Genomic DNA, 17,709 nt, shown 5'->3' on the forward strand with positions numbered 1-17,709 from the left:
GGCTCTCCGAGAGGGATGGAGGAATCAAACCTGGGTGGGCCGCGTGGAAGGCAAATGTCCTACCTGCTGTTCCAGTCCAGTACATCACCATCATAACTAAATAATTGGGCAATTCTTTACTGGGATATAAGCTTCTTGAAGGTTTGTTATTGCTAAATCTTCAAACTCCGATGACAGTTGTTTTTCCAGAAGGCTTCAATAAGTGTTATTTTTTAAGTAATCCGTGCACACCCTGTTTTTGGATAGAGGATTGCTGGGAGCTATTGTCTTCATCTGTGCCTGTGCCTGGTTCTGGACTCAGTTTCCTCGAGAGCTGATACTGGAGGCGGGTTGGGTTGGCCCCACCGCGCTGTATGGCCCGGGTGTCTGCTGCACAACCGCACCTGTCTTCCAGGCAGCCCCATCAAAGCTTTGGTGCAGCCCCGTCCCCTACTCCCGGGTAGCCCTGGACCCTCTCGACCCCAACGGCCGGCCTCGGGAAAGGCTGATCTTGTGCGCAGAAGTAAATGTCTGGGTTTGAGAGCTGACCTTGGCGCAGTTTTATTTTTAAAATTTAATAACCACATTTCCCCAGAGGCCTGCGATCACTCACAGGAACCCCAGTCTGTGTCCTCAGTAAATACATTGAATGAATTATTATTCCTAGAAGTGTCACACATATCTATTCTTTGATGATTTTCCTAAAGTATGAATTGTACTTTAAAGAATAATCTTAAAATTAAAATTTTAGTGTTATTTATGGATGATCCTCTGAAGATTTGTATTCTTTAATTTTTATCTAGGTGGCCTGATAATCATGATGCAATGCTACTGAAAATTATTAATTTGTTTATTATTATTCACGAGCACTTTGACTTTTATTTTTAGTATTCTTTTTACAAGCAGTGTCAAAAGTAGGTACCAAGGATTACAATAGACAGTTTATGATTAAACTCTTCTTTTTTTTTCTTTTTTCTTTCAGTTATTCCTCATTGGACGTTATTTCAAGTCCACTCAATTCACACTACTTCAAAAATTATATTCTTTTTGGGGAAAAGGCAGCTGAGATAGAGAAGGGAACACTTAGTAGAGTATGTTGGGAGGACCCACTCGGGTTGAAAGATGCATGCCGTGCCGAAAGTAGACTATAGACTGAACATGATGGCCACTCAATACCTCTATTGCAAACTACAACACCCAACAGAGAGAGAACAAAAGGAAATGCCCTGCCACAGAGGCAAGGTGGGGTGGTGGGGGTCGGGGTGGGGGTGGTGGGAGGGATACTGGGAACTTTAGTGGAGGAGAATGGGCACTGGTGGAGGGATGTAATTGATCACTGTATGACTGAAATGCAAACATGAAAGCTCATAAGTTTGTAACTGTACCTCACGGTGAGTCACTAATAAAAAATTTTAAAAAAATTTAAAAAATATATTCTTTGATTTGAGAGTAATAACACAATTTAAGAATTAGAACACAAAAATGTATTGAATAAGTAATGGGGGAAGTATGGTCATTAATTACATGCTTTGGGTTTATTTTTAAAATTGGCAAAGGTAGTAAAAATAAATATTTTAAATTTACCTATTTTTCAAAATGAGAGAAAATCAAATATATCCTAATTCTGTATAGGTTTGACTGTATGACATTGCTGCACCCTTTATGTTAGTAATGTTTTCTGAGTGAATCTGAAATAAAAACGCATTTTACATGCATGATGTGATTGCTTCTGTGATGAAGTGTACAAATGTATATTCTACTAACAGTGTGAATTGGCACAGATGTTACTAGGACTTCAACAATAAACATGTATGAAACACAGTTGGGTACTACACAGAATTTTGATGAAAATTTAAGCAAAATGTGCTGTTAAAAAAATAAAAAATAAAAATGTTTTTTTGCGGGGGCTGGAGCAATAGCACAGAGGGTAGGGCATTTGCCTTGCATACAGCCGACCTGGGTTTGATTCCCAGCATCCCATATGGTCCCCTGAGTATCACCAGTGTTAATTACTGAGTGCAGAGCCAGGAGTAGCCCCTGTGCATTGCCAGGTGTGACCCAAAAAGCAGAAAAAAAAGTGTGTATTTGAGGGGCTCGGGAGATAGTACCAGTGGATAGGGCATTTGCCTTGCACACCGCTGACCTGAATTCGATCCCCGACATCCCATTATGGTCCCCTAACACTGCCAGGAGTAATTCCTGAGTGCAAAACCAGGAGTAACTCCTGAGCATTGCAACCCAAAAAAGCAAAAAAAAAAAAAAAGTATATTTGAGTATGGTCAGGCAAAATTTTTTATTATAGTAATTAAGTGCTTGAAAAACTGAAATTTAAAATTTCTGTAGGTTTTTATAATAATTTGTCCTTAATCTATGTTAAATGGTTAGTACTGTATGTATTAATTATTTATGTATGTAACAGGCAACTCAAAGTTATGTTGACGAATGTGCTATGGACGGATTTAGGACGAAAATTCAGAAAGGTTCTGCCTAGAAACGATGCTAAATTACGTGATGCCAACAAGGCGCTCTCAGACTCCCTGCCTTCGACTTCTGTTGACAGCTTAGAGACATTTCAGAAATTAGAAACTCTCCACCAAAGCCTTAATTTATCTGAAAGGTATGTTGTTCAGTATTCATTTTTGTGCAACTTACTGCATTTGAAATACTATAAATCCAGAAGTCTTAAAGTTGTTGGAAATGTTATTTAAAATGATCTGCATATGGAAGGATATATCCCACTCAAAAGCAGTCTTTAGAGCTTACAATCTTAGCTAATGGGAATTTCTCACTTTATTAAGTATATTAACACATACTGTCTTTGTTTTATTTAGCTTATCTCTCTCCTCGTGCTTCCTCTGTTGATGTTGGTGTTGTGATGACGGATTGCACATCAATCTTGCTGTGGTGCTTGTTGGGGGTTGCACATCAGTGTGTACTGCTCACGTTTGGCCAGGGTGCTTGCCGAGGTTTTCACTCCTTTAGTTGCACTGTTTAAGCATATACTCAGTGGGACTCATATTTGTAGCCGAGGTGCACAGGTAATGGTTCGTGCTCACCGGGGATGTGGGGTGGTGTCACATCTGTGCTCACAGAGACGACACTTCCTGGCCATGGCATTCATACTTCTTTTTTAGTTGTGTTCACCAGAGGTCATACAGCCCTTTTTGTGGTGCTCAAACACATGTGGCTATGGTACAGCAAAAGTCACCTGAGATTTTGGGGGATTGCAGATGATATAGTTCCCAGGTTCAAATTGCAGAGCTTTTAGAACTGTGCTTGGCACATGTGGAATACTGGGGCTTACAGTGCCATGGCCTTGTAAGGCAGGTGCTCTCAGCTGCTGTGCTGTTTCTGTGGGTTCAAAATTTAGGTTTTTGTTTTGTTTTGTTTTGTTTTTTTTACAGTGCTGGGGATTGAAACCAGGGCTTCACACATGCAAGGCAAGTGATCTACCACTGAGCTACATTCCCAGTTCCTAGAATTATTTTTAAAACAAGTATTCTTGGGGCTTGAGAGATGGTACAGGTAAGGTACTTGCACATGGCTGACCCTGATTTGATTCCCAGCACCATATATGGTCCTCTGAGCACAGAGTCAGGAGTAAGGCCTGAGAGCAGCCAGGTGTGATCCGGAAACCAAAACCAAACAAACAAGTGTTCTTTGTACATTCTGCTGTACATTCAGCTTGCTCAGGTTATAAATTTGATTCTTGTATATATGTTTTTAGAGATTCATTTGATAAAAATGAATTTTTATCAAAAGAATATATATAAATAAATACCTAAATTAAATGATATAAACCACGTTAAAGATATACAAAATAAGCTATATATTGACCTCTTTTATTTTCTAAATCTTTAACATACTCTTTTTTTGGTGGGTGTATTGGAGCCACACTCAATAGTGTTCAGTGCTTGGTGTCACTCCAAGTGGCACTTGGGGGAACTGTGTGCTTCCAATTCTTTGAGCCATCTCCCTGGCACCTTTAACATACATTTAAGTGTTACATAATTTAGTTCTTACTGCATTTGATTTTTTTTTATGAATTTTATTGTATTTTGTTTGTTTTTTAGAAAAAGATCATAATGAAATATTGCCATTATGCATTTTAGTCTGAAGAACAAGAAAGTTTTTCTGTTTGTTTATTGTTTTGGTTTTTGGGTCACATCTGGCTGTGCTCTGGCCTGACTCCTGACTCTGTGCTCAGGAGGTGCTCAGGGCACCATTTGTGGTTCTGGGATTTAACTCTGGTTGGCTGCATGCAAGGCAAACTTTAAATTCCTGTACTCTCTCTCCAACCATGCTCTCTTCTCCCTTAAATCCATACCATAACGTTTATTCTCTTTAAGAAGAAAGAAAAACACATCAGAAAACCAACCAATTAGAGAATAGGAATTTGAATCACGTTTACTGATTTAATCAGAATATCTTAGATTTTGTGGTTTTAGTTAAATTTTTATACAGTGGGCTGAATATTGTGAAAAAAAGACAACAAAATATGCAGAATGAAATCGGTAGTGAATTATTTAGCATTAAGATTTATGCTGCTGAACTAGTAGATCAAGCATTTATAATCAAAATTATTCTACCTACATAATGATATTTTTTATTTGCTAAAGTCACTTGTTCCCTGGTTCAGAGCATTGATTCCAAAATTTGAGGGACTATATTAGGAATATCCAGAGCAACTTTTATTATTATTATTATTATTATTGTTGTTATTATTATTATTGGAGGGGTTTGACTTAGTTCCTAGCAGTGCTTAGGATGGCTTCCTGCTCATTACTTAGGAATCACTCTGAACAGTGCTCAGGGGACCATGTGGTTCCAGGAATCAAATTTGGAGTTCCCTGCATGCAAAGCATGTGCTCAGCTATCTACCTGGCCCCTCTAAACAAGCTTGTTAAACTCAGCTTGAAGGTCTTACCCTGAACTTACTGTCTATATTCTGAACAAGTATCATCTTCTAACTTCTCATGCCTCTGCATGTTATTTGTGGTTTTCCCCTTTCTGCTGCCAACCCTCTTGCTTCTTTAGCTCCTTACTTCTTTCTATTAGTACCCTCAGTCCCCACCCCAAAGACAAAAGACAACTCCTGAGCTATAATGGTAAAAGCTCTAGAGTCCCAATGAGGAGCCATCAATCAGCTGGGTGATCTTGAGTGAGTGATTTAATATTTCTGTGTCTCAGTCTATTCATCAGATAGGAATTGAAAAGGAGTTTATACTACCTATTTTACTCGCAAGTGCTAGAGACTTTAAAGGTTGAAAAAGTAGCTTTGAAAGCCTTAAAGAAGATGAAAAGGCTTTTTTAAAATTACACAGCGTTGTTGTTTCTTTTTTCCTTCTTTTTGGGTCACACCTGGCAATGCACAGGCGTTACTCCTGACTCTGCACGCAGGGATTACTCATGGCAGTGCTCAGGGGACCATATGGGATGCTGGAAATCAAACCTGGGTTGGCCGCTGGCAGGGCAAATGTCCTACCCACTGTGCTATTGCTCCAGCCCCCAATTACAGTTTTTATTTGGAGTTTTTGAAGGGAAGGAGGAAGAGAAAGTGGGAGAGAGTGGAGAGTAACGTGCTCAAGAGAGAACCTGGGCTTCTCCAAGGGTGGAGAGAGTTCCTATACACATCCCAGTCTTAGTCATGAAAGCATGAAAATACCCATCTTGAGAGGAGAGATTTGGAGGACACATGTGCTCAGACAGTGCATGTGCTCAACCGTGTGGGCACAAGCAGCATGGGCTCAGGCAACTTATGCGCCAAGATGAAGAGACTTTGCAAGGATGTTTCATCCTGCAGTCAAAACATCCTAGCAGGCAGGAGGAAGGAAGTATTGAAACTTAGAGCAGACAATAATGAAGTAGAATTAAAAAAACCCAAAACAAAACAAAAAAACCCCAACCATTTCAGAAGATTAATGGAACTAAGAGGTGGGTTTTTGGAAAAATAAACAAGATTAATAAACCACTTGTAGGACCCCCAAAGAAAGAGAGAAAGATTCCTAATTAACCAAATTAGAAATGAAAAGGGGAATGTCACAAGAGAGACCACAGAAAGGGATTCCTTATGATTCTCTGAATTTTGATCTCTCATTATCCTTTGAATTTTGATACTTTGAAAATCTTTAGGCCACTAAACAAGAGAACCTAGAAGAAAATAAATAACTCCTTGCACTCCTATAACCTTCCAAGGCTGAACTAAGAAGATATGGAACACCTGAAAAGTTCTATCACTATGGAAGAAATTGAAGTGATAATCAGAAGTTTCTCTCCAAAAACTAGAAATTTAGCTTCCATTCCTCAAAAAATTAGAAATTGAGCTTCCAAGCAATCCAACAATATCACTTCTGGGTATATACTGTAGGGGTCCCAAAACACACTGCTGAAAAGCCATCTGTACTTCTGTGTTCATTAGAGCACTATTCACGGTTGCCAGAATCTGGAAAAAACTCAAGGCTCGAGAACAGACGACTGGACAAAGAAATTATGGTACCTCTATACAATGGACTCAGCTGACAGGAAAAACGAAGTAATGAGAGTTGCTTAGAAATGGATAGACATAAATGAATATTATGCTAAGTAAAATGAGTCAGAAGGAAAGGTACAGGCATAGAATGACTGCACTCATTTGTGGAATATAAAAAACATAGTATTAGACTACTACCCAAGGAAGTAGAAAGGAGGGTCATGTTGAGTTCTTGACCTAGGTACACATAACTGCTGCATTCAGATGTGTTCGTTCTTTTGAGAGCAAATGGAATGTCAGGAATTGGTTCGTTTCTCATGAACATTGTCTTTGTGAGATTCAGCAGTTTGACCTTTCCACACTCGTGGTCAAAGTTGGCCAGCATTCGTGCCACTTGGCTGATGTTTGGTGTTATTAGAATGATGTCATCAGCGAAGCAGAGGTGGTGTAGTTGCCGACCATCTATCTTCATTCCCATTCCTTCCCATTCCAGTCGTCGCATGACGTTCTTGAGGATGGCATTGAAGAGTTTCGGTGAAATGGTATTGCCCTTCCGATCTTTACATCAATGATCACTTCCTTATAGAATAGTGAGATCCTGGTGGTGAATCCATACTACAGCTCATGGAGGATCCTGATATACTGAGTTGGAACGTCCTATTTGACTAGGGCTTTGATGACCACGTCAGTCTCAATAGAATCAAAGGCCTTCTTTAAATTGATGAACGTTAGACAGAATGGCATCTTGGACTCTCGTGAAACCTCAATGAGCTTGGTCACCGTGTGGATATGGTCAGTTGTGCAGAATCCTTTTCGGAACCTGGCTTGCACACATGGTTGTCCTTCATCTAGTGTTCTGCCAATCCTATTCAGGATGACTCAAGTGAATAACTAACTTGTAGACGATGGACAAGAGGCAGATCGGGTGCTAGTTGCCGATGTCGTGGATGTCTCCATTCTTGTATAATAGAACGGTTCTGCTGGTTTTTCTTTGGGATGGAATCTTGCATTCAGATAGGTAGCATGTGAAGAGCCGAGCCAGTTTATTGACGAGTACTGGTGGCAGATTCTTCAGGTGTTTGAGTCTGACCTTGTCTGGATCGGGTGCTGTACGTGTCTTTACCGATGAAACGGCGTATTGGATTTCGAAAGGAACGCTGGGAACGACATATCCATCCTGTGGAATTTGTATGTGGGCAGGTGGAGGTGGCTGTTGAAGAGCTCCAAGTAGAAGTTGTGGATAACCTTTTTCATTGCCCTTCTGGAAGATGTGATAGATCCATCAGGATGTTGGAGGGCAGTCATGTTAGTTTTGTAATTGGTGAAGGACAGGCAGTCATTGTGAATACTTTTCCTGCCTTCTGCTGCATCAGCCAACACTGCTACTTTTTTCTCTTTGAGGTCTTCCTTTATCGCTTCTCTGCACAGCTTTGCAAGCTCAGATGTTAGCTTGTGATTGCCTGAGGCTCGTGCCAAACCACGTTGGTGAATGAGCTCTCAAGTTTCCCAAGACAGGTGACTTTTTGTGGCTTTTCCTCGGCGTTCCTCACACAATCATGGAAGTGTTGAACCAGTCGATAGTATTCCTCATCTTGATATTGTCAATGATGGCATCTTCCCATATTGCTGCAATGGAGCCAAAGAGCTCCTAGTTGGTGGTCGTTCTGGGAGTTCTCTTAAACTTTGTAGCCCTTTCTTCCTGCTCTGTGAACTAGAATTTTGCACGAAGGAGACGGTGGTCTGATCTAGTTTTGGAATTTTGGGACAACAGTGACATCAGTTGGGCAAAACCGTCGATTGAATATGAAGTGGTCAGTTTCGTTGTGGAACTGTCCACTGAGAGTCTCCCATGTCCAGCGTTTAGATTTGGCCTTCTGGAACTGTGAGTTACCGTGGATGGTCTTGGTCGACATGATGAACTCAGTCTCTCACCCTGATCGTTCCATTCTAGGCCATGGGTCCCAAAGTGGAGTTCTTCGGGTGATCTTCTCGGTCCTATCTTGGTGTTATAATCACTGACAATGACCTAGTAGAAGGTGTGGTCTTCTTTATAGAACTTCTCCAGCTCCATGTAGAACTTATCAATTTTTTCTTCGTCGTAGTTGGATGTTGGTGTGTAGACGACGAAGATAGAAACTGCCAGCAATGAACCACATGTATTCAAACATAAGCATCCCATTCGGGTTGTTAGGCATTCGAACAAATCAATGCTCATGGCCAAGTTTGTGTTGATGAGGACACTGACACCACCAATGCCTCTACTGTCGCATATTCCAAGGAACAGTTCTTTTCCAGTGTTGAAAACAGCGAGATGTGATCGATGCCTTCTTCTCTCGGTCAATCCAATGACTTCGTACTTGATCTTCTGTGCTTGCACCATCAGTTCTTCGATGGATGCTTCTGATGCCAGCATACGTGCATTAAAAGTGCAGTCATTTTAGTCCTTCATTTTGGCAGCATAGTTTGGCTCTGAGATTTTAGCAGCCTCTACTTGCTCATCCTTCTCAATGCTGCCATATTGGGTGCTCTTCCAGGGTCATGGGAATGAGGCTCATTTTGTTACTGTTTCTGGCATATCGAATATGCCATGGTTAGCTTTCCAGGCTCTTCCATTCGGGTGGCATGATGTAACGATCTGCATGCTGACAAACATGCCACACACCTTGTACGTGGACGTGCTGCTCACATACAGAAAGTACAGAAAATACTAACAAGTTAAATTGAACAATTCGTCAAAAAGATTATACACCATGACCAAAGTGGGATTCATCCTGGGGATGCAATGATTTTTTTTTTTTAACACTAACTTTATTTTATTTGCTTTTTTTGGGGGGGTCACACCCAGCCGTTCTCAGGGATTACTCCTGGCTCTGCACTCAGGAATTACTCCTGACAGTGCTTGGGGGACTGTAGGGGATGCCAGGGGTTGAACCCGGGTTGGCCTCGTGCAAGGCAAACACCCTACCCGCTGTACTTTTGCTCTGGCTCTCACAAGGATGACTTGTAACATATACAAGTCAATCAAGATAGTACACCATATCAATATAAAAAATGCAATATAAAAATCATGAAATATCAGTAGATGCAGCGAAAGCATTTGACAAGATTCAGCACTCATTCATGATAAAAACCCTCAATTAAATGGGAATTGAAGAAACTTTCCTCACTAAGTTTCTTCAGTTTGTTTCTCAAACAAAAAATATTGTTTCTTCAGTATCTCATACTGGTGGTGGGAGTGGTGTTGGAGTATTAAGTACCTTAAACAGCTGCATTATGAACAACTAGAAATCATGGTATTTAAATACAGTTTCAAACTGTATTTAAAAAAAAAACTTTCACAAAGACGAAATACAAATGCCTTAGGCATATAAAAAGTGCTCTATAACACTAATCAGCAGGGAAATGCAAATCAAAACAGCAATGAAATATTACCTCACACCAGAGAGACTGGCACTCATCAAGAAGAACAATAACCAGTGCTGGCATGGATGCAGGTAAATGGGACTCCCACTGCTGGTGGGAATGTCTGCAGGTCCAGCCTTCTTGGCACAATATGGGCATTCTTCAAAAACTGACTTTCCACATTTCCTAGAAATTCCACTCTTGGGAATACACTGCAAGGGCCCCAGAACATTGCAGAACAGATCTCTGCATTCCTATGTTCATTGCAGCACTGTTCATAGTAGTCCCTTGAGCCCCACCAGGCGTGATCCTTGAGTATAGAGCCAGAAGTAAGATGTGTGTACCCCCAACTAATGATAGGAATATCAAAGGCTAATTTTATTTTAGTTTTTTCTTTTGGGGGGGGTTAGAGCATATATTATTACTTAGGGTTACTCCTGGCTCTGCACTCAGAAATCAGTCCTGGTGGTGCTTTGAGGACTATATGGGATGACAGGATGGAACCTATGTCAGCTGTGTGCAAGAGAAGTACCATTCCCATTGTATTATCTCTCCATCTCCTCAAAGGCTAATATTAATGAGGGTTTTTTCCCCACTAAATCTTTATTTATTTTTTGGGGAGTAGGCAACTTCTGGCAATATTGTGAGACCTTGTGATATGAAGATAAAACCTAGAACACACTTACGAATCAAGAACTTTAGCCTTTTCCTTGACACTCTTCACTAGATCCTGCCTGATGTAAATTTAATTCTAAGACATCTTTAATCTTAGAGTGAAACAATTCACTTTCAGTAATTTATCAAGCTGTTCACATTGTTCTGGATGCCTGTATTTTCCTCCTCAGTACAGGTGAAATATTGGGGCTAGTTGAAGAATAGCTCTTTAATCCTAATTACTCTTGAAGAGACTTAAACTCTCTTCCAGAAGACATTGTACCCTCATCCTAAATTGTCATTTTTCAGTGAGAACAGTGTAACTTTATTTGAGTATTTTTTTCTCAATAGGAATTGTCAGTAGTAAGATAATATGTTAGTGAAGTTTATATGTCAAACAGTTGTTCTATGCTGTAAAGAGTCTTAATAAGTTCTTTGTTTTGTTTTTGCTTTTAAATATTTGGGGGTGTGGGGCACATGTGGCAATGCTCAGTGATACTCCTGGGCCTGTGTTTGGGGATTACTACTGGCGAGCTTGGGGAACCATATGGGGTGCCAGGGATTGAACCTGGGTCAGCCACGTGCAAGCCATGAGCCTAACCTTTGTAGTATCTCTCTGGGCTCTGTTTTGTCCTTTTGTTTTTGCGGGACCACAAATGACAGCTGCCTGGGAACTATTACCAGGGTCACTCCTGGTAGTGCTCAGGGGATCATGCAATGCTGGGGATTGAGTCCAGACTTCCTGCATGCAAAGCATGAGCTTATTAGTCTGTTTAACTGTCTCTCTGGAACAGATACATGATTTTTTTTTCACTGTGTATTTTTTTTCTTTTTATATCCTGGGGTCAACTACCAGTAGACCCAGACCTTTTCTCTAATCTAGAGATACTAAACTTATTTCAGAGTGAGTGTGTCATCTTTGTTAGATATGTTACAATTATTTATTTATTTATTTTTGCTTTTTTGGGTGACACCTGGTGATGCACAGGGGTTACTCCTGGCTCTGTGCTCAGGAATTACTCCAGGCAGTGCTCAGGGGACCACATTAGATGCTGGGAATTGAACCCTGGTCAGCCGTGTGCAAGGCAAACGCCTACCTGCTGCGCTATTTCTCCAGCCCAAAGATGTGTTACAATTTTTTTTCTATACACTCAAATTACAAATTGGGAACTCTCTTGCTTTCTCTTTCTTTCTTACCCTTCATTGCCAATCATTTACTATGTCATTTTTTTTTTTTTTTTTGTCTTTTGGGTCACACCCGACAATGCTCAGAGGTTACTCCTGGATCTGCTCTCAGGAATTACTCTTGGCGGTGCAGAGGGGTCCATATTGGATGCCAGGGATGAACCTGGGTCACCTGTGTGCGAGGCAGTTGCCCTTTCTGGTGTACTATTGTTCTGGCCCCATATTAGTTCTTTTACATCTTAAATCTGTCTTGAAGACACTAGGGATGTGATTCAATGATAGAGAACTTGCCATGCAAGTTTGGCAAGAGGACTGACATAGTTGAATATGATTTCTGTATCTATGTATGTAAGTATGTAAGTATGTATGTATGATTTTTGTGGTATGTGACTTTGAATATGTTGAAGGAAGTTCCCAATTCTCATTATTTATTTATTTATTTATTTAGCTTCTTTGGTCACAGGGGTTACTCCTGGCTCATGCACTCAGGAATTAACTCGTTATGGTGCTCAGGGGACCATATAGGATGCTGGGAATCGAACCCAGGTTGGCCATGTGCAAGGCAAACGCCCTACTCGCTGTGCTATCACTCCAGCCGCAATTCTCATATTATTGAGTTTTTTCTTTTTATCATAGATGGGTGTTAGATTTTGTTAGCTTCTTTCTTTCTCTGCATGTATTGATTTTATCATGTGATTTAAATTGTTCCTTATACTGATACAGTGTATTATGTTGATTGACTTGTATATGTTAAGCCACCCTTGCATCCTTTTGGTCATGGTGTATGATAATTTTTATGTGTTTTTGGATTTGATTTGCTAGTATTTTGTTAGGAATTTTATTTGCATTCTGGAATCTAAGGTAGTTTCTTTTTAGTGAGTCTTAGTCTTTTACTTTTTAAAATTGATTGAGAAATAAAGCAGCATTTCATGGCACCCCAGAGCACTACAGAAAGTAGATCTGCTGGTTGCTGAGCACAGTTAAGTCACTCTTGTGTGACTCCTAAGCATTACCAGAGAGGACCCATGGACTACAAAAAATATAATTGAGGACTTGGGGGCTTTGGGTGGTATTCAGGAGATCTGGGGTCCCCTACTAGTCGTTCACAGCCAATCAGTGCGAGGCTTGGGAACTATGTACTGCCGGGAACTGAACCAGGATTGGCTGTGCCCAAGGCATGTGCCTTAATCCCTAAACTATTTCTCTAGCTCCTCAAATATAATTTTTATAATTAGATTTTCTAAAGTTCCTATTTTCCCTTACTAAGCTAAATTCAAATGATCAGACTATCATTAAATAAAAATATTGGCACTTTACGTTTGGAGGCTTCCAGAGCTGTATCCAGAAATGCTCAGGGGATGAAGTCATGTCAGGGATCAAACTGGCTTGGCTACATACACCGAGTACCCCTTAAACTTCGTACTATTTCACCAACTCCCAAATCCAGGATTTAACTTTTTTTTTTTTTTATTTCACCAACTCCCAAATCCAGGATTTAATTTTTTTTTTTTTTTTTGTTTTGGTTCACATCGTGGTTCTCAGGGCTTACTTCCGGCTCTGCACAAGAATCACGTGTGTATGTGTGTGTGTGCGCGCGCGCTGACCTGATCAGTCATGTGCAAGGTAAATGCCCTGCCCACTGGCCTAGAAATTCAGTATGTTTCCCCCCCCCTTTTTTTTTTAGCTTTTTTAACAAAATTGAATCACCATGAACCACAAAGTTGCAAAGATATTTCCGATTGAGTTTCAGGCATATATTGCTTCAGTACCAATCCCTTCACCAGTGCCTAATACCCTCCACCAATGCCGGCATGTCAGTTTCCCTCCAACCCCAGCCTGCATCTGTGGCAGGCACTTTTCCCTGCCCCTTTGTTCTACTGTTCCCTTCCCCAACTTACTCCTTTCACTCCTGCCCCAGTGCCAATCTTCCTACCGGTCTTCAGTTCTATTGCATTGGGAAATTAAGGAGTTTTAAATCCTTAAAATCCAAGGATTTTAAGGAAAGTTTGCTCAGGTATAGAATATATGAAACAGACAATGATAAAAACAAATAAAAACCTTAGAGAGTTAAAACATATGAGGTAGAAAATCATCTCAGCATTTGCCTTCTGAAAATTAATAATGTATTGAAGACTTTGTTTCTCTTCATTTAAACTCTAGATTCAGGGAGTTGTGTTTACTAATAATCTTTGTTTTTATAATACATAGTCTACTTACTCTTTGCAATATGTTTGTGTGTATGTGTGTCTGTGTATGTGTGTTTGGTGGTTTTTGTGCTGGAAATGGCTTTTGTTTGTTTGTTTGTGTTTTTGGGTCACACCTGGTGTTGCACAGGGGTTACTCCTGGCTCATGCACTCAGGAATTACTCCTGGCAGTGCTCGGGGGACCATATGGGATGCTGGGGATTGAACCTGGGTCGGCTGCGTGCAAGGCAAATGCCCTACCTGCTGTGCTAATGCTCCAGCCCCTGGAAATGGGTATTTTTAAGGGATTACTGGAGGATACATAAGATAACAGTTACTTGAATTATTTGGCAAGTTACTCTTTTTTTTTTTTTTTTTTTGCTTTTTGGGTCATACCCGGTGATGCTCAGAGGTTACTCCTGGTTCTGCACTCAGGAATTACCCCTGGCAGTGCTCAGGGGACCATATGGGATGCTGGGGATCGAACCCGGGTCGGCCGCGTGCAAGGCAAATGCCCTACCCGCTGTGCTATCGCGCCAGCCCCTTGGCAAGTTACTCTTGAAGATAAAGTATGATGAAATAATAAAAATAAAGATGATAGGCCCAGGTTCTTTGACTAGAATATATGTACTTTTCTGAGGTCTGAATTCTTTGTTTTTTTTTTTTTTCCTTTTTTGGGTCACACGTGGCGATGCATAGGGTTTACTCCTGGCTTTGCACTCAGGAATTACCCCTGGTAGTACTGGGGGGACCATATGGGATGCTGGGAATTGAACCTGGGTTGGCCTCATGCAAGGAAAATGCCTTACCCGATGTGCTTTCGCTCCAGCCCCTGAGGTCTAAATTCTTCATGTTTTAAATAGTTAAGAAGGCTGTTGATATAGCTCAGTGGCAGAGCAAATGCTTCTAATATATGAAACCCTGAATCCAATTCCTGGCAATTCCAACCCCACAAAAGTAAATAGATGACTAATACTTTGAATTTCTCCTAAGTTCTGAAATCATCTATGCAGTGTAGAATATAGTGTTTTTGTGGGGCAAAAATTAAAATCTCTAAATTCTATAGAAAGTGTAACAGAGTAAATAAAGTCCACAGTTTTCATAATAAAGTATTCTGATATTTTTAAAAAATCATTTTTATAGATGCCACATCTGGTGTTTGTGAGGATCTGGGCCACTTCTGGTAGAACTTCACCCAAGAGGCCAGCAGTGCTCAAGGGTCCCCAGGCTTCCTATATTTGCTAGTGGTGTGCAGTGCCAGTGAAGGGACTTAGGGCCTTGGACATGCTAGGCATGTGCTTTATGGTCGATCATGAAGGACCAGTAACATGCTGCTAGTGATACACTGGAAAAAGTTAAGGGGTACATAGTGCCACTCTAATGACTATTCTGTGCTGGAAATTGAACCTGGGCCTCTCACGTACAAAGCATGTGTTTCAGCCTATTGTACTATACCTTATTTTTTTTAACAGTTTAATTTATTGAGATATTTATGATGTTATTATATAAAACATATATATTTGTGTATATATATATGTGTATGTGCATATAAAATCAGCACACATGCTTTTCCACTTGCAGAATTTGTCATTACCTTAAATACTTTCTAAATGATGTTTTTCATATTGGATTTAGATTTTTCATTTGATAATTGGAAGCATATAATGATTAGGGACCTTTAGGTTGAATGAAAAGAATAGTTTCCTTGAATTATTTTGTGTAGGAGCCTTTTAAAAAATAATTAGTGAAAAATGAAAAGCCAAAAAATAATAAAAAAGTTTAAGTAGTCCTATAGCATCCATTCATACAGTTAAAATTGTGTAGTGGGAGGCTGATCTATGCCAATTTATAAAATATAAACAAAAAATAGCATCTTTGTTCGAAATTTTGAGGGTTTATTAGTTGATTTCTGGGGTGGTTAGAGTTTTAATAGCTGGTGCTAAAATAAAAACGTTTAAACATTTGACTTCCTAGAACATATTTTTGTTTCTGAAATTTCAGTACGGTATTTGTTATTTTGTGTGACAGGATACCCAGAGTTATATTGACTAATGTCCTGGGAACAGAGTTAGGAAGAAAATACATAAAGACCTCATGTATAACTGAGACCAGTTTGGGGGATACGGACAACTTGAAATCACATCAGCTTTCTTCACCACCCGATGACAGCCCAGAATCTTGTCAAAAAGAAAATCCTCACAAGAACTCATTTTTATCTGAGAGGTAGGTTTAGCAGTAATGTTACTTAACAAAATTATACTTATTTTCATGAGGTCTCCTGTTTTCCTCCCCCGCCCTTGCCCCTGCCCCATGTATGTGATTGCTGCTTGTAGCCAGTATGACCTTTCCCCATTGGTGGTTGGAATGACTGTTGGAACCAACGGTAGCACATGGCTAATGATTAAGATTCAAAAGGTACTGGTCACGTTCTTTGTGTTTTAAGAAAAAGACTTCAGATTAATTATACGTGGATTAGTGGATTCATATTGATTTAATTATCTAGTTGAGTATTTTTTTTTTTAAATTATCTGCCAAACAGTGATCAGGAAACTGTAGGCTAGACCTGGTGATACTTGGCTTAGTGGGTCTGAAAGTTTGCTACGAGGGTCTGGCAGCGTGGGAGCTCTCTAGTGTCAATGATTAACTGTCTGTATGTCTGAAGATTTGTTGCTGGACTCTTAATTTTATCCCATTGAAGAGAGTCTGTCCTTATTCCAGTACCACAATATTTTGATTACATATATTGCCTTATGGTATAATTTAAAATTGTAAAAGGAGAAGCCTCTCAACTTCTTTTCATTGAGGGTTGTTTCATTTATTCTGGGGATTTTATTATTCCTTATGAATTTCAATAGCATTTGGTCTTAAAAAAAATCCTTTTTTGGGTGGGGAAGTTATACCCAACGGTGCTCAGGACTTACTCCTGGCTCTGTGCTTAGAGATCACTCTTGACAGGGCTCTGGGGGCCAGTGGGATTCCTGGGTTCTAACCTGGCTTGGCTGTCAGCAAGGCAAGTGCTATTGCTCCAGCTCCTATCATGAGTATTTCATTAGGCATTGCATTAAGTCTATAGTGCTTTAACAAGATTATCTTTTTGACAGTAGTAATTCTTCCAATCCATGAAAAGGGTATGTATTTTTCATTTCCTCGTGTTTTTTACTCATTTTAGTAATTGTTTTAGTAGTCTTTCACCTCTTTTGTTAAGCTGATGCCCAGGTGCTTGATTTTCTGAGGCACAATTGTGAATAGGATTGTTTTATAAATTTCCTTCTTCTAACACAGGATGATCTCACTTATCTGTGGTATATAGAATACTGGGTGAGGAAATGTAGACAGTAAAGGGGGAATGCCTAGATCATCCTTGATCTTAGTGTTTAGAGAGGACAGAGAAGGAAGGCCCATATTGCTATTGTATTAATTCTTTTTATTAATGTTAACATTATGCTTTCTCATTCCAAAACTTGTTTTTCATACAGGTTTATATTTAAGTGGTACCTTATATTTTAAATTATTTCCATTATATGTAAAAATTTTCATCCTCCAAAGTTTATTTTGTGCTTTTGGTATGTGAACCTTGCTTGAAACATATCAATTAATTTTGGATTATGATTAATTATGCATAGGCATGATTATTATGTACTTGTATTTGTGATATTTTTATTTTAGATATCTTTATTTATTTCTATTTTTATTTTTTTTTGCTTTTTGGGTCACACCCAGCGATGCTCAGAGGTTACTCCTGGCGTTGCACTCAAGAATTACTCCTGGCGGTGCTTGGGGGACCATATGGGATGCCGGGGATCGAACCCGGGTCGGCCGCGTGCAAGGCAAATGCC

At 39.9% G+C, this 17,709-nt stretch overlaps 1 protein-coding gene across 5 annotated transcripts in view; it reads left to right on the forward strand.

Moving 5' to 3' along the window:
• Positions 1-17,709, forward strand: part of SENP7 (SUMO specific peptidase 7) — a 114,440-nt gene that overhangs the window by 39,959 nt on the left and 56,772 nt on the right. For 3 of the 5 annotated variants that reach the window (XM_055125307.1, XM_055125309.1, XM_055125308.1), the window contains exons 5-6: positions 2,399-2,596; positions 15,902-16,096. In XM_055125307.1, coding sequence (XP_054981282.1) covers positions 2,399-2,596; positions 15,902-16,096 — 393 coding nt within the window. The remainder of the gene's footprint in view (positions 1-2,398; positions 2,597-15,901; positions 16,097-17,709) is intronic. The other 2 variants (XM_055125310.1, XM_055125311.1) reach the window with 1 other exon arrangement.

The sequence above is a fragment of the Sorex araneus genome, chromosome 2 (genome assembly GCF_027595985.1).
Source record: "Sorex araneus isolate mSorAra2 chromosome 2, mSorAra2.pri, whole genome shotgun sequence".
Classification (NCBI taxonomy): domain Eukaryota; kingdom Metazoa; phylum Chordata; class Mammalia; order Eulipotyphla; family Soricidae; genus Sorex; species Sorex araneus.